This window comes from Callorhinus ursinus, unplaced genomic scaffold (assembly GCF_003265705.2).
Source record: "Callorhinus ursinus isolate GAN/ISIS: 27379988/994484 unplaced genomic scaffold, GSC_fseal_2.0 scaffold2, whole genome shotgun sequence".
NCBI lineage: Eukaryota > Metazoa > Chordata > Mammalia > Carnivora > Otariidae > Callorhinus > Callorhinus ursinus.
The window spans coordinates 5,745,650-5,763,905 of NW_027397064.1; the positions used below are offsets into that span (position 1 = coordinate 5,745,650).

General features: G+C 36.3%; 2 protein-coding genes across 11 annotated transcripts in view; one reads left to right on the plus strand and one right to left on the minus strand.

Annotated features, from left to right (window-relative positions):
• GIGYF2 (GRB10 interacting GYF protein 2) overlaps nt 1–18,256 on the minus strand; it is a 138,357-nt gene that overhangs the window by 70,316 nt on the left and 49,785 nt on the right. For 9 of the 10 annotated variants that reach the window (XR_003211678.2, XM_025889420.2, XM_025889414.2 and 6 more), the window contains 2 exons: nt 15,548–15,659; nt 14,646–14,686 (listed from right to left, as the gene is read on the minus strand). The exons of the other annotated variant lie outside the window; for it this stretch is intronic. Coding sequence is in view for 8 of the 9 variants with exons in the window: in XM_025889420.2 (XP_025745205.1) it covers nt 14,646–14,686; nt 15,548–15,659 (153 nt within the window). In the remaining variant the exon portion in view is untranslated. The remainder of the gene's footprint in view (nt 1–14,645; nt 14,687–15,547; nt 15,660–18,256) is intronic. 10 annotated transcript variants of the gene reach the window in all.
• KCNJ13 (potassium inwardly rectifying channel subfamily J member 13) lies at nt 285–8,775 on the plus strand. The gene is made up of 3 exons (XM_025889457.2): nt 285–398; nt 5,910–6,385; nt 8,153–8,775. Exons 2-3 carry the CDS (start codon nt 5,926–5,928, stop codon nt 8,773–8,775), a joined length of 1,083 nt encoding a protein of 360 aa, XP_025745242.1. The 5' UTR covers nt 285–398; nt 5,910–5,925.

Genomic DNA, 18,256 nt, shown 5'->3' on the forward strand with positions numbered 1-18,256 from the left:
CAAATAAACTCTTAAGTAAGATTATGCAAACTTACTAAAGACCGGTCCTGATTAGAGGGAAAAAATGCACCCCTTCTCCAAGTCAGTTCTGGAGGCTTTCTCCAGAATTGTTAAGGTTTGTGTTGGGTAAAGAAAGACCTCCTAACAAACCAGCATTCTTTTCCACATGATCAGAGCTAATTGGCCCCCCTGCAGACTAAGTGACCAATCACATCAGCTTCAGCTGAAACTAGCCCCCACGACATTATAAACAGAGGAATGTGAACTGTAAACCCAGTCCAAGAAGAGAACCTACAAGCTAGACTTGTAGATTAAAGTTACCTTATCGAAAAGACAGACTCTGCAAGTTTCCTCAAGACCTACCTGTGCACACACAGGCTGACCCAGCAAAAGAACTGGTGAGTACATGAAATAATATTCATTCTTATTTCTTTCCTTAAGGGGAACAGATAAAGAAATTGAGTGGCAAATAGGGACAGAGCTAGACATCGCCAACAGATTTTTAAAACAAAGATATTACCTTTACAGTCATACACTAAGGTTCTTCATTCTTTTTCCTTAAATTCTGAAAACGGAATAACAGCCCTACTGAAAGCATTACTAGAAATTTTCCTGTTTTATTAAATGCATACTAATTCCACATTATAATATAGAAATGAGTAGAAAGGCCTTAGAAAAAATTTAGTGGCTTGTTTTTACCCCCCTTCCTTGGCTTTTTTAAATATATACAGATATCTTTCTTTTGGAAGGGATAAAAAAAAAAAAACCAAAATGAGCGTACAAGAACAAATGACCCCCCCCAAAAAATTTTTAAGCCACAAAAAAGATGAATACCTAATTTTAAATGTCTTTTTAAGCACAGAATTATTAACAAAATTAGAAGATGCTTCTATAAATAAGTTAAAATATAAATGAATCTCTGACCTTATATAAGAGAGTTAGAACTCATACTGTTTGCCCCGATTATAGAAGGTAAGAGAAATGATTCTAAGATTCTATACAGTTTTTAACACCACTTGTAAACAAATACACAGTAATACTGTGATCATTTAACATTTGTATTTATAGCCTATTAACTGTTTAATATGAACTACACTACTACCTTACAACACAGCAACAGAAAAGACATAATTTTAAGTGCTACAAATCAAATGAATAAAATGAATCCATAACCTTGACAGCCACTGAAGCAGCCAAACTATCATTTTTATAAAGTAGTGTTTTTTTCCACCAAAGTCTGTAAATGAGCAAATACTTTACAGCCCACACACAGAGATACAAACAAACCTTCCCAAGCTTCAATTCTATTTTCTGTTGGGATCAGTTAGTGAGAATCATATAAATACAAACCAAGACAAAATACATTCAATGAATATTTGTATACCTGTGAAGATATAAAAATTACTTGGAGAGAAAATCTATATGTATCAGGCAACAATGTAATTTTTAAAAATCATACAAGCAGATGTAAAACCACATAAGAGAAAAAAGAAAAAAATCATCTAAAAAACCTCTGTCAGTTGAGGGAAATGGAAATAAATTTTAAAACTTGTAGAGTTTTAAGAGATCGTGTATTTAATTCCCTTCTATCTCTCTCTTCTTTTAATATAAGAAGCCTGGCCAAGGGGATTGGGTGGCTTGCCCAGCTGACACAGCTATGTAACCAACAGAGCCGGAGCATGGTTGGCTAGATTCCCCACCTTGTCTTCATTATACTAAACCATACTTCTACATGAATCCAGAGATGGACTCATTCAGGGTAATCCATTAAGTGGAGATTGAAATCTTATTCTCTCAACTACTCCACCTCCCAACACAATCTAAACAAAATTGAGTAATGGCTTATATATAAAAAGGAAATTGCTTCACTGTTTTGATATTAGCCTTGACATTCCTGTTCACAGGTTTTTCCATGTATTTAGTTAACTGCAAGAGAAAAAGAATGAAATTGTTGAAGCCTAGAGTGACTGTTACAATGTAGGTAACAAGTAACAATCCTGAAAAAGCCCAAATAATAATACTTTTGTTACCTGTAATATATACAGAAGGCTATCTCCCTGGGTAATGAGTTTTAGAACGTTATGAAGTAGGTTGAAAATCAAGAATCACGGAATTTCCCCCCCCAAAAAAACTACTGTGAAACAATCAGCAATTAGTAGCATTCACCAGGACAGTGGTTCCCTAATTGCAATAAGCACGCGGGTACAAGGTAAATGATGGGCATTTTCACACAGGCAGGAAGCAACGAACAACAAAAGTGAAACTAATACAATGTTACACACCAATTTCACCTCAAAAAAAGAAAAAAGAAACCATAAAGGATAGTGCAGGGGTTCACAACCTTCCTGAAGGCAGCCTACTACCGTTCCTTATTACATCCTTCTTCCTCTTCAAGTGTCAAAATGCCTTTTCTTTTATAAAATTAGTATGATATATTCTAAAAATTATTTTCTCACCTGGCAAAATGGAATTTGGCAATGCTATGTAAGAAGTCGCCTCTCCACATTTTGTTTTAATTTGTACTGGTTTATAATATACAAAAGATTACACTATGTAATAATTGTGGTTGTGCTGATCTTCAAATATTGTCTTCTTTAACTGAAAATATATTTCTTGCCTACAAATCATAGGTCTAAACCTAAACATTCCTAAAGACCAAATATTCTGTAATGACTCAAACAATTAACTAGTCCAATGGAATGTAGTATTGTTCACAAAGGCTAACCAGGATCAGAATGTCTATTTTTGAAGCAAAATAGCACTGACTCTGGACTTGGTATGGGATTCATTAACACTTACTACCTTTGGGATCCTAGGAAACTCACTATGCCTCAGTTTATCTCTAAAATGGGAATTATAATGGTACTTACTACAGTGAAAGTTAAGGAATATTATTAATAATAATAATAAAGCAACCAAGACTGAAAGGTTACTTTGCACCAAGGCATTGCCTACTGGCTTCAAATGAGTTAACACAAGTGTTTGGTATAATTCCTGCCACATAATAAAAAATATATACTGGCTAATATTATTAATCATTACTGTCATAAGAATCATGTATGGCGTTAACAATGATTTAAGACAGATACCTGAGATAATTACAGGGACCAGAAGAATATCTACTAGAAGTGCTAAAAATATGGCTGTCAAAGACTATCTTAGGAATATAATGCCAATCATCTTGGGAAAGACTTTTTCACCAAAATTTCTAAATAGCTTCTTGTAGTAAGAAAATTAACCTGTAAATTTAGCCAGATGTGGAGAATAATACAAATAATCTAAGGCCCCCATCTGCCTAGTGTTTGTTTCTTTCATCTCTCTATCCCTTGGCGACATCTGAAAAACAGGGTAATAATGTCTATCTTGCTGGGGCCCCTGGGTAGCTCAGTCAGTTAAGTGGCTCTTGATTTCAGCTCAGGTCATGATCTCAGGATCCTGAGATCCACCCCTGGTGTGGGGCTCTGTGACCAGCAGGGAGTGGGGGGATGGGGTCTGCTTGAGGATTCTTTCTCTCCGGCTCCCCTTGCCCCTCCCCCCACTCAAGTTCTCTTCCCTTCTCTCTCAAATAAATCTTAAAAAAAAAATATCTTGCTGAGATACCAAAGAATTAGAGATAATGCAATATAGAAGGTACCTAGCACAGTGCCTATGAAAATTTTATTACTGCTGTTTACTTTCAAAACGACAGAGATAAGGTCTCCTAAAACACTTAAAGACTCTAGCAAAATGAGTCATTAAATAGCTGTGCTGAGAAAAAAAATACCCTAAATGATAATGACCACTTGTTAGAATTATGAAGCATTAATGACCTAAGATTTTTTTTAAGTTTATAATATGAAACTAAAATGGTTATCCACTCTAAAAAATTTGAACCATTATCTCAGTGGATCCTGTTCCATCAGTAATTAAAATCTGAAGAAAATACAAGAGAATGTCTCTAATATCACCAATACATGTTAAATTAGCCTCAGGGAGGAAGGAAAGTATATACTCAGCTGGCCAATGTCCAATGACAATATCACAGGAAGGCAGTCTCCACAGCCCCAAAGTCTCTAGAATGCGAAGGACCCAGCAAACCCAAGCAACAACCTAGCTCCAAATGCCTCTAGTCCCCTTCTTAAGTGCCACTGTCATTCGAAAGGTAGTAAGGGAATAATGCAATACTCTCAAGAGCATCTACTTCTGAGGGAAGCAGCTAGGCAGTCAAATATAAACTCCTAGCACTGCATTGTGGCAAAAAGAAAGGGAAAGCAAAGCTGCACTTCCCATTCTGTTCCTGTGAGGCTCCACATAAAAGTTTTAAGACACTTCTGATATAAGCAAGAATCAACACATAGAAAGCATACCTTAGATTTCTTCTCACCACACAGAGAAAAGCATACGCACTGATTCATAGTTTAACTGTTTACAGATAAAAAACTGTACTAATTATCTTTTAAAAACTGCCATTTGGGGGGTGCCTGGGTGGCTCAGTCAGTGAAAGGGCTGCCTTTGGCTCAGGTCATGATCCCAGGGTCCTGGAATCAAGCCACACATCAGGCTCCCTGCTCAGCGGGGAGCCTGCTTCTCCCTCTCCCTCCGCCCCTCCCCCCACTCCTGTGCACGCACACAGACGTGCTCTCCCTCTTGCTCTCTCCAATGAATAAATAAAATCTTTAAAAAATTTTAAAAATTGCCATTTGCTGCCTTAATGGTTATTTTAGTTCATTAAACTTGAAGTTTTTTTTTCTGGCTTACTTACTTTCAAAACTAGTATTTATCGGGATAACTGGGTGGCTCAGTCGGTTAAGCGTCTGCCTTCAGCTCAGGTCATGATCCTAGGGTCCTGGGATTGAGCCCTGAATCGGACTTCCTGCTCAGCTCCCTCTGTCTCTTCCCCGGCTTGTGCTCTCTCACCATCTCTCTCTCAAATAAATAAAATCTTAAAAAAAAAAAAACCAAACTAGTATTATCTAGGAATCTCTGCCTAGAATTTATTTTTTTTCAAGAAAATAATTTTCTCCCCACCCCACAATCTAACCAGAATCTAGAATATTCAGATGATGGCAATCCATTAGACAGGGAAGGAAAGAATCCATGAAAATGGCCACAAAGTGACAAAAACAAAGCTATTCATAAAACTTTCAATAGGTTAATTAAAAAGCATATATTAGAACTATGGATCTCTAAAAGCTTAACTCTGTCCTAGCATGGAGTTTAGCTTCAAAACATTTGCAGAGTTTAACACTACATTTCCCTTTTTTTTTTTTTTAAGATTTTTTATTTATTTATTTGACAGAGAGAGAACACAGTAGGCGGAGTAGCAGGTAGAGGGAGAAGCAGGCTCCCCACTGAGCAAGGAGCCGGATGGGGGGCTCAATCCACCTGAGCCAAAGGCAGTTGCTTAACCAACTGAGCCACCCAGGCGCCCCTAACACTACATTTCCAAATGATTTCTAGTTATTTACATAGAGGAACACATATATTTAACTTATTTCCTTAAATTATGAATTATCCATAATAATTAATTATGAAAAGTTATTATTTACACATGTTTAGTCAAATCAGTACTTTATGCCTGGATTTGTGCAAGAAAGAGACAGGGGTGTCAAAGAGACATGAACCAAAACCCCAAACTTAAGGGATTTTGAAATATACTTGGAAATATTAAAATGCCAAAAAGTATTTTAACAGTCATTCCAGGAAACAATAAGAGATATCCTGAGGCAAGCCATGATTTGGTAGCAAATGAATGGCTTAGTCAATAAATGTCCCCTTGCATGAAGAGAAAAGAGAGCTGTCAGACCGGGAAAGCCTGCCCAGTAGCCAGGGAAGCATTCCAAAAAAAGGAGAAAGTGAATGAGGTCTCAGAATTTATTAATATTAACTGTAAAACAGTTAAGAGCTTATTAATTTATTCTTGGTTTCAGAAAATTACAGCCTGAGATGGATGGCAGTAATTGCAAAGTTATTGCTCCTCTCCTAACTCAGAGATACCGGAGGATGGTCACCAAGGATGGCCACAGCACACTTCAAATGGATGGTGCTCAAAGAGGTCTTGCATATCTGCGAGATGCTTGGGGAATCCTAATGGACATGCGCTGGCGCTGGATGATGTTGGTCTTTTCTGCTTCTTTTGTTGTCCACTGGCTTGTCTTTGCAGTGCTCTGGTATGTTCTGGCTGAGATGAATGGTGATCTGGAACTAGATCATGATGCCCCACCTGAAAACCACACTATCTGTGTGAAGTACATCACCAGTTTCACAGCTGCATTCTCCTTCTCCCTGGAGACACAACTCACAATTGGTTACGGTACCATGTTCCCCAGTGGTGACTGTCCAAGCGCAATCGCCTTACTTGCCATACAAATGCTCCTAGGCCTCATGCTAGAGGCTTTTATCACAGGTAATTGTTTTTGTTCTTAAAAAAATTGCAAGTGGTTTGGAGAGGGGATAATCAGTTATAAGCAACTGTGTTGTAGATTAATTTAATTTGCATCATTAGCAGGTAATATCGAAGACTGAAAAAAAAAGTCTATGGGCAAATGAGAGGTGAAATTATGAGAAACCTGACTTACACTTAAATTCTACCTGTTGGAACGCCTTAAGAAAAAAAGGACCATTATGACACTAACTTGCAATAACATCTTACACCAAAAAAATATTAACAAAAGGTCTAAAAGGCATTTTTCAGAGAAGCTAAATACTTTGTCAAATAAGTGGATAAATACGCTCAATGCATATTTTGACAATCATTTTACCTAACAGAGGAATTTGATTTTTTTCTCTTTACTGGGTTAGAATTTCCTCCTCTGAGTTTATCTGTTCAACATTTACTCATCATCAGTGAGCCTAGAGTACAATAGTCAGCATTATATTTAGAGATCAAGTAAGTATACACATCCTTACTGGAAATGTGGCCACAAAGATTATGAAATTTTATTTATAAACCTGATAACACGTAATCCTCTAAGTAAGTAGGGCTAGTGTCATTTTTATAAGTGATATATATAGTTTAAAAATCAAAAAACAAATCGAAAAGAAAACCTGGCTTTAACACACTATGCAATAATAATCTGAAAAGGTAAGTAAAGGGCCAAATGAAGGGTGATCTGGAATGAAGTCCAGTGTGCTGCCAACTGGCTCTATAATCTGTAACAAATCACTTAACTTCCCTGCAGGAGTTCTTAAACTGGGTCAGTCATTAGATAAAATTCAGGGGATCCATGAACTTAGGAAAAACTTGCATCTTTCTTCACTAGCCTCTAACTGAAAATTGCCATTTCCTTACACAGACAACAAAAAACAGCAATATTGGTTTTTACTGGTATCAGCAATATTGGTAACTTTGATACAAACAGAAATCAGATATTTTCCTATCACACTACAGTACTTTAAAAGTACACTATTAAACCCACCACTGTATTTTGTTTAATGCATTAAAAAAGCACATATGGTACTATAATTTTTTAAATGTTCAACTCAATTTCAGTATATTTGGATTCCTTCATTATGTATTTTATTTTTACGCATTTAAAGCATAATTCTGATAAGAGGTCCACAGATCTCTCCAGCCTGCCAACAAGATCTGTGGCACAAAAGTCGTTAAGAAATCCTGACCTACAGCTTAGGGGCACAAAGAAGATGCACTTTGAAAGGTACACTGAAATCACCTTAGAGCCAGAGCCTTCTAAAATAAAAAGGAGAGGAGGAGCTATATAAGTTTCAAAGTTAAAAAACTCCTCAATGTATTACCCTCCCTACCCCAAATCATTCTACTCTGAATCTAATTTCTACTTCAATTTGAAATAATCTCATTACAAATGAATTTCATTTATTTTGTTACTTTTTTTTAAGTGCAGGCAGAAATGTAATAAATGACCATTCTTTGATTTTTATAAGAAATGAGAATACAAAGTTACATTTCTATGTAACAAAATGAATTCTGCTTAACCCTTCTGAAATCATAGTTTTTAAATAAGGATGTATGTACATTTTGAAAAATTCTTCAGGCAAATGAGACTACCCAAATTAATGTGCTCATCAATTCTTGACTCACTTGGAAGGCATGGCACCAAGAATGTATAACTATTTGATACACCCTTCTCATTCAGAAAAGGTATTCATATTTCAAGTGTTTGTTCTAAAAAAAATTCAATGATTTCTAATTTAGGTGCCTTTGTGGCGAAGATTGCCCGGCCAAAAAATCGAGCTTTCTCAATTCGCTTTACAGACTTAGCAGTAGTAGCTCACATTGATGGCAAACCTAATCTAATTTTCCAAGTGGCCAACACTCGACCTAGCCCTCTGACCAGTGTCCGGGTCTCAGCTGTACTCTATCAGGAAAGGGAAAATGGTGAACTCAACCAGACCAGTGTGGACTTCCACCTTGATGGCATCAGTTCTGAGGAATGTCCGTTCTTTATCTTTCCGCTAACCTACTATCACTCCATTATACCATCAAGTCCTCTGGCTACTCTGCTCCAGCATGAAAGTCCTCCCCACTTTGAATTAGTTGTGTTCCTCTCAGCAATGCAGGAAGGCACTGGAGAAATATGCCAAAGGAGGACATCCTACCTACCCTCCGAGATCATGTTACATCACTGTTTTGCATCTCTCTTGACCCGGGGTTCCAAGGGTGAATATCAAATCAAGATGGAAAATTTTGACAAGACTGTTCCTGAACTTCCAACTCCTCTGGTCTCCAAGAGCCCAAACAGGACTGACCTGGACATTCGTATCAATGGACAAAGCATGGACAATTTTCAGATCTCGGAAACAGGACTGACAGAATAAGACGTCTCCATTACACCCTATTTTTTAATGTATTAAATATACCCAGCCAGTTATGCAGCTACTTTTCTTTCATATCTCATGTTTTCTCTTTTTTTAAATGCTGATTACATCTCTCTGATTACATCATGGTAATCAAGCCTATGCCCATAAAAATGGCTGAGCTAACAATACACATTCTGGAAATATAACATTCTACCTTACAAGTCTGTATCTGTGGTTAACTGCTGAAATCAATGCATCTCAACATGACAGATATTTATTACAGAAATGTTGGTGGATTTATTATAAGGTGGTATGATACCACTAATGAAGGTAAAACAGGACAATTAAGTTTAACACAGCCGAACTCTAAAATCAATCACAAATCTCTCATTTCATCTGTAAGTTGAAGAAACAATCTAGTCTTAAACCTAGCTCCCTGGGTAGAATGATGATTTCACAATATTTAATGAACATCCTTTTAAAACTGTTATTTTTTCAAGACAACAAAGATCATTCCTCTGGTTCTTCGTACTACAAAACTGAAGTATTACCCCCTTATTTTTTAACATCTAAGAACAAAAATTCACACAAACACACAAAAACAGCAAAGTATAGATTTATACATAGCTCTAAATGCATCTGCGCATGATATCCGAACACATGCACATGTACATGTATTTGATCAGATCAAGTAAGAGATCCAGCCTGAACTATGAGGTGGTATTTTTGTAAGGAGATGCAAAATTCTATCTACTAAAAGCTACCTTGCACAATAATCAAATCGTGATTTAAAAATTATAATCAACGACTCATCTGAATGGCTTCTGACCTAAGTAAAAACATTCCCTTCTTACCTATGATCTATTCAAAGGTATAAAAAAACATGACACCCTAAATAACTCAAAAATGCAAATATATTTAAGTTTTTGTAGATATAAAGGTTTAGTTACATATCATTCAAATAGGAAAAACATCTCCAATAGATAAAGCAAAAAAATTAGGCAACAAAGTATTTTCAAACCCAAATTCCTGTTTCCAACTTCAAATAGTTTTTTCTATAAACACAAAATGAGTGTTTATTCACCAGTAGGAGGTTGGACTAGATAAACTCTATTATTTCTTACCAAGTCTAATACTCCATGAAAATTATGCTCTCTCTGCTTCAATTTTTATTTTACATATACTTAGATGAAACCTTACCCTTACCTCCAGTTTAACTTAAAACCATTCTCTGCGTACTTTTCATTTCGATTTAAAAAACAAAAACAAAAAAAAACTGTCCTCAAGGTAAACAAAAAACAAGACACCCTATCAGAATTCAAGTAGATTCGTGGCTGCTCTTCTTTTCTGAAATTCCCCTTATTCAGGTTTAATAAGAAAAGTGAAAGATTAACCTCCCCACTGGTAATGATCCAGCCAGGAATCATCCCATGAAATAAACACGAGCCTAGTATAGGCAATCAGTCGTGAAGAGTAGGACAGAGCAGTAAGTCACATTTTTCTACTCTTTGACCAAAAGGAAAAGAAAATGAAGAACTCTGGAGTGGTCTAAGAGCAATACAGCAAAAAAATATCAAGGACACAGAAACTTAATTATTTTAAACGTTTGCTAATTGGAAACTTTAGGCATTCTTAAATGCTAGACCAACAGACTTTTTTTCCAACCCAGGACTGTCATAATACATACAGACAGCAAGAATTCTTATTTCTATAATAAAGTAACCAGATTCACCTAACTTGTGAAAATAAAGTAGTATCAAAAATTTACATGGTATGTTTTTTCCTAAGAGCTGTACATCATTTACACAGATCACAACTCCACCAGTTAAGTGAAGCTGCTCAAAGTAACACAAGTGAGCAAGATCTGGGATGAGTCTCCCTGCAGACACACAGCATGTTCTCCATTCAAGTCGCAGAGCTCTCAAAGTACACCATGTATGTATAAGCTCTGCATCTGGAAATTAGATGTGACTTCTAGAACTACACACACCCCAAAACAACTCTGTTGGTAAACTAATGCTACTTAATAAATGTTTCACAAGTAGACAACTAAGAAATGCAATCAAAAACTTCTGTCTAGGTGGTTGAAAGCTTCTGAAAGCACTGTTCATGATTCTTCTTCCACTTACTTCAGAGAATCACAGCTTCTACATTAAGGATTAAGTTTTCTGCCAAGATATCATTATCCTTTCAGGAGAAGGAAGTGCAAATTGAAAGAGGGGGAAAGTCCTGGGAGGTGGGAACAGCGGCTCTAATTCCTGGCTGCATAGCTCACTGACCTGGGGTACCTGGGAGTCCAGTGATGCTATCTTGGATACATGACTAGGAAGACCACACTGGAATTAACTTTAGAAGTGCTTTAGAAAACCAATATAGATAGCATAACAATCCCAACAAACTAGACAAGTAGTTACTAAAAATCCTAAGGTCTAGTTTTATATATGTGTAAGCCCATAATACCTACTCCTGGCAGCAGCCTTATAAACAAAAGCTGCTATGTCTACTTTAAAGTATTTCACACCAAAATGGACTAATTGGTATCACATTGGGCTGAACCTACTGGTATCAAATGGATCAATTTTTATTTCTTAATGATCTTCCAATTTCATCCTCACAGAATCATACTGTAGATCATCACTGGACCTGATCTCCCCCTCTCCAGCAACCAATTCTTACTGAATAGCAATTATAATTCCAGTGTTACAGGCCTTTTCCACCTCCACACTCTCCCTTATTGTGTTCACAGGAAATATGCAGGATCCCTGCCCAGATGTCTGTAAACACACCCATTTCTCTCCATATAAGAAGCAAATATATGATATGAACCAACTCTAATTTTAAAACCAACAAGTCATTCTGGGACCTTTAATACTCAAATTATCTTAATTTGGTATCACAGAACATCTCACAACTGACAAATATATCACTCTGTCCCAACAAATTACTTAGTACTGCCATTCTTGAAGAGTGCAAGATACAATTATGAGATTTCTTTAATCTATAATATTTTCAACGAAAGTGGATTACCTATAAAAAGAAAGGCTCAGAATTATCAGCACAGTTAATACAACCTAAAGTAAGCATCCTGTCAAAAAACATTCAGTAAAATTCACTATGATTTGAATATATATATGTGAAACCTGCCCTCATATTTTAGTAGGAAAAACTCTATATTCTTAACCACTTTACATACATTTAGCTTTATGGAACTCATCTTTTCAAAGATATACATATAAGGGCAAAGAAAAAAACCTATTTTTTAATAGAGAGTGGGGAAATTACCCAGACTGAATTAATATAGTTAAAATAATGATGAAAAGGGAACTTCACATTCTATCCAAACCACCCAAGTATGACTATGTGCTGAACAGTTCAAATCAAGCTATTGTCTTAACAGGGAAAACACTGCTTTCCCAGGTAACCCAAGTCATTTTCAGACAACTCTACCAGACCTTTTTAAGATTGTGTTGAGTTTCTGCCTCCTTAAACCTGCCCTTTAGATTCACACAGATCAAGTTTAATTCCTCTTTTATGATTGTTAAGTAAATATTTGCAGAGAGTAACCCTAAAAATCCTCCTCCCCACCCTGTCCTGTCCACAGTCTTGTCTGCTGTGTAAACAGCCCCGTTTCCTACATGCATCCCCCATCACAGGGGGTCAAATGCCCCAAACATCCTAATCCAACATATGGATCCCTTCCAGGTGTGGCCCCAGTACTGCACGCAATACTTAAGCTGTCCTGTGTCAACATAAAAAGACAGCGGGTGTCCCTAGCGCTTGCCTCATGAGGACACTTCAGTTCTAGTAAATGCTGCGCTCGGCACCGTCCTGCTGCTGGTTTAACATTGAGCCCGCAGTTAGCTGAGGAGGCTGTGCTTTTCCCCAGCAGGATGCTATGACACCATTACTACATATCTTCAATTCTAGAGTTTATGAGAGACTTCCTTGGCATTTTCTGCTGTTAAACCTCCATTTGATTAGATGTGATCTCTTGTTCCATCTTAATTCTTCTCTCAAGTCCCAGTTGTTCCACTCTACAGCTATCCCTCTACATACTGAACGATTTGAAAATCTGATCACACACCAACACTGTCATCTAAAGAAAAGGAATATTTATATAGCACCTTGCACAAGGCTTATCACAGGAATAGGAATTCAATAACTGTTGAACAAATAAATGAGTCCATATACTCTTATTTAATCCTAAAAATTCTGTAGGGCATTCTTACCTCCATTTATTATAAGACTACTGAATATCTGAGAACTTAGATTACTGGTTATCTTCTGACTTGAAACCCTATACTCTCTAAACTACCCCTCATTATCTCTCCATATTCACTGGAAAAAGTACTGAATCAGACAAGGATGGGAGAAGTCCTAAAAAATATCCCAAGATAGCATTTATCCAATAGTCTACCATACAAGTAAAGCCACGCAACTAACAATAGGTTATCTACCCAGTCTTCCAAATTTCTTTGTGCTACACTCATTTAACAACTTTTCATTATTATAAATACAACTGATCATTCCCGATGCCATGTTAATAAATGAGAAATTTCAATTACTGATATGCTAAAATGAATCTGATATGAAAACAGTGATGCAAAGTTGACTGTTACAACTACTAGTGTTAAAAAGAATCTGCAAATCGGGGCGCCTGGGTGGCTCAGTTGGTTAAGCGACTGCTTCGGCTCAGGTCATGATCCTGGAGTCCCTGGATCAAGTCCCGCATCGGGCTCCCTGCTCGGCAGGGAGTCTGCTTCTCACTCTGACCCTCCCCCCTCTCATGTGCTTTCTCTCTCTCTCTAATAATAAAATCTTAAAAAAAAAAAAAAAAAGAATCTGCAAATCAATCTGTGAGTGATTATTTACATACTTAACATATTTCTGAGAAATGTTTACTCTTATCAGGTGTAATCATGCTCTAGAGAACTTTTCTGGTACTTCTGGGAATTTGGAACTTGCATGGTGATTTTAATAACTTCAACATCACTGTGAATCAGCATTTCTTTTTCCTCTCATACATTAATACCTACTGGCAGTTTGGAAGGTAGTACCTTTAATCAGTCAGAAAGCCCATCTTAACATTTAGATTCTTTAATATAAACTGATTAATTCATCACAAACACTGAAATCTTGTTCTCTTACGACGTAACTTTTAAGTCAGTAGCTACTTTAACTATAATTTGACTGCTCTCATCTCAAAACAAGGGGAAAAAAAACAAAAAACAAAGATAATACATCAAAAAAAACAGATGAATAAAGAACTAAAGTAACTGGGATGCCTAGGTGGCTAGTCAGTTGAGCCTCCGCCTTCGGCTCAGGTCATGATCCCAGGGTCTTGGAATTGAGTCCCACATTGGGCTCCTTGCTCAGCAGGGAGGCTGCTTCTCCCTCTGCCTGCCGCTCCCCCTGCTTGTGCTTACTCTCTCTCTCTTTCTCTCGCTCTCTGACAAATAAAATCTTAAAAAGGGAAAAAAAACTAAAGTAAGAACATCCAATGCTCTCTGATATGAAAACAAACATTATTAGCATTTTCCCTATTTCTTCTCCCCCTGTGAGATGTATCTACATTGGGAACAGGGAGTGAACAGACTGAAAATTCAGTTCACAAGATAGCCTTAATAAAGAACATATGCCTTGCAAAGAACAAACCTAAAAGTTAAACAAAGGAAATCCTAATGGTTATGTTCATCACCCCTGGTTTTATACAAAAGAGCCCTCAAATAACCATGGAATTATAAATGCAAGTAATGTTACGACCCCATCTACTGGAGAAGGTGCAGGTAACTGAGTCAACTTCTAAGAAATGCATCCTTGAGCCTTGTTACGAACTATTATCATGGAAATCCAGATAAAAATACTTCAAAACAGTAAGCAAGCCTTACCTACATCTTTTCGTCCTGGTTTTTCAAAACGTCTGTCACCTCTAGAAAAGATAAAATAAGTTTTCAAACAAGACTTGAGAGTAACAGATTTCCCATCTGTGACACCCACTGCCCTTTGTCTAATAGCATTACTTTCTTTTTCAAATTATAAAACAAATGCATGTTTACTGCCTAACATTTGGAAAATACAGAAAAGCACAAAGATGAAAACAGAAATTTCCACTATCTCACTTACCAAAAGCTAGCTTCTATTAACCCAGAATTGTTCTTTTTGTTTTATATATTACAGATTTTTTAATTAGATACATGATTTATTTTAGATACACCCTATACGTAGTTTTATATACTGCTTTTAAAATGCATTTTTCCACATCATTAAATATTTTCAAAATCATCCTAACTCTAGTGGTTATATAATATTCTATTGTGTGGATATACCATTCTATAAGAAACCACACTGATATTAAGCTGTTTTGGCTTGTTTCTAAGTACATTATAAACATCATCACAGTGGCCATCTTCGTACAACACAAATTTGTGCAACTGCCCTCCCTCATCAATAGACGTCAGATAAAGTCACAAAGAACAGAGAAGATGCTCTAATAGCAACAAACAATAAAATGTCAATTGTCAATGCCTCCCACTGAATGCTAATCAAACAGCAAATCTGATTAACTATGAAATATCCATGCTGGCACTAATATTTGAACCTATTTATCTAGAATGCTTCTTCCTTTAAATAAGGATCATTTAAAAATTTCTTAAAGCTTGATACTCAACTAGCAGCATTTTTTTAAATGAAATTGTATAACTAGTGCAGAAGTATCTCCTCTATAGAAAGCAGAAAAACATGTTTTTTACACCAAGAAACCTTTAAAACAAGATCTGGATCTTTTAGTTACCTTTCCTCCCAGCTCTGTGACCTATGCATTTCCCTGCCACCTCCTCGACCAAACACACCCTCTACTTCATCAAAGCTTCTTTGGTAGAAACCACATTCACCTCTGCCTCTGCCTGAAAATAAGAAAACAGAAAAAATGATACTCAGATGTCAACTGTGGCACAAATTCAACACCAAAGATTAATCTTTGAAGTTCTGTCGCTACACAAAGAGGTCTACATTTAAACATTTAGCAAGGCCTGATGGATCTTTACCTGAGAAACCAATAATGGCACTGAAGAGGCTAGACCACAGGAGGTTGAAAGAAACACGTTAGAAACAGATGTAAGAGTCCCAGTCCCAATCCTGAACAAAAAATAGTATCAACATTCAGTTCTTTAATATAAAGGTTCAACAGTAAAATTCTAAGAAGATCAATAAACTATTACTACAAATTGGACCTTTTATTGGATTATTTTCAACAAAAATGAGAGATTTGGAGAGCTTGGGAAGAGAGCACATAAAGTATAAAAGCCAAGCATAAATGTTAAAATAATTTATCTAACTCCAAAGAAAATATAATTTAATAGGGTCTATTAACTTTGTGAACTAACTCCTTAAAGGATATTCCACAGCAACAAAGGCACTCTTTCCACTTTGCTCAAGTCTTCAAGTAAGAAAAGTATCAGGACTGAATATGAACCAGAGGGGCTGGTGAGAATGTGTCAAACGCAGGGATTGAGAGGCTCTAGGTGTTCAAGTATAAACTGGCCTTTACCGAAGACAATGTGGTTAGATCTATCAAAATTTGACTCAACGATTCTAACTACAATTCATCCTAACAGAAATACATGAATATGCAAATACATTTATATGGAGTTCGTTGCAATCTAAAACACGAGAAACGACCTAATCAATCAATCAATTAATTAATTCTGATAAAACAATTTGGGAGAACACTATGAAGCCACAGAAGACAAAACACTGACATTAAAAGAAATCTACATTATCCTACTGAATGACAAAAGCATGCTAAATAACAATACTTATAAAAATAACTCCACCTGTATAAATGATAGAACTGCACAGTTAGAGTCTGGAAATCCAACTGCTAGTCCGGGGGCAGAAAGCAATATGAACTTTTAGCTTTATACTTTCTGTGCTATGTGAGGTTTTCTCGACTAACGTGCACCATTTGTATTCAACACACAGGTCAGAAAACCGGGAAAGGGTGGGGAGTCCAGGGCTGTACTTCGATGAAATCTTAGCCATCATCCGTAGCTCAACTTCTTTAACAGTGTAAAACCACCCAAAGAAAAATGAAGATGAATCTCAAACAAAAGCATGAATGCATTCTAAAGCTAAAAACTGAGTTAAATAATTGTGGCAAATATCCAGTAGGATTTTTACTTTTTGCTTAAAATTTATCAACCTGACTCAGAATATAGTTGTACTTTATACAACCTTATATGAAATGCACACAATTATATGTGGGTAATCTTAGGAACAATGGGCACCCTTTTAACTAATCCAGATAATCCATTTCTTCATCTATAAAATGGAAGTGAAGACTAGGCTTGACTATAATAATCTTAAAGTTACCTTCCAGTTTTGTCAATCTAACTTTACATCAACTTAAAGTCGAATCCCAGTTTCAGTACCTCTCTCCTTAGGAAATGTATACATTTTATCTAAAATCCTAAAACAGTATAACACAAACATAACAGTGTGGTGATCTCCCACAATGATGATTTTTAGGGTGAAAGTCCCCTCTTCTAAAGAGAACAATTTTCTCAGGTAAACCATTAAGTACATGACATCTTGAAAACGAGTTTTATTTTTGAAATCTGAATATGAAAAGTAGCCTTCAGGTTGCCAGAAAAACAAGCAAACCACAGACAAAATATTTTCTGCCAGTTTTATCTAGCATCAGTACTGGTCCTCCTTATCAGACTAAAGCTTTATGAATGGGCACATAAAAAGAATCAGATTCCAGAGCTCTCCAGTTTGTAAAACATAAGGAACAATCTTCAAAGTACAGGGACCATAATCATCTATAAATATAGTTCTCATATAAGAAAAAGCAAGTATACATAACATGATGAATCTTTCATACAGCTAAGTATTTAAAGAACTGCCCTACTGCCTGAGATTTCACCAGATTACTTTGGGAGAATAAAATATACTTCCTTTAAAAAAAATACACACACACACACACACACACACACACACACACACACACACACACACCCCACTTTGTTTTAATGATGATGAAGACAAGTGGCTAACAACTGTGTAGATCTGCTATATTATTAAACATCTTAACCAGATAAAATAGAGAGATGACAACTTTGTTGGGGCGTTGTCAACAAGGGAACCGCTGTTTCCCCACCCATTTGTTTCAATTTTACTAGTTCATGATATTTAGAAGTCTAGAAGTCAGTCAATTATCACATCAAAGTTTCCTCAAGTTAAAATAAAGAGCCAAAATAATCATGTAATGTTAGCCCTGCCCATGAAAAACAAAGCAATAATCATTACTTAACCAACAAGTTAAAATTAAGTGCTAAGTGAAAAAAACAAAACCAGATTAATGGTCTTATGAAATCATTAGAAAAGAAATCAGAGTTCGGACAATGGTGTTAGAACTGTTTTTCCCAAAGTCAGTTCATTCATTTGCCTAGTTTCATGCCATTTGTTCACATCAATTTTAATTAAGTCACCACTTTTC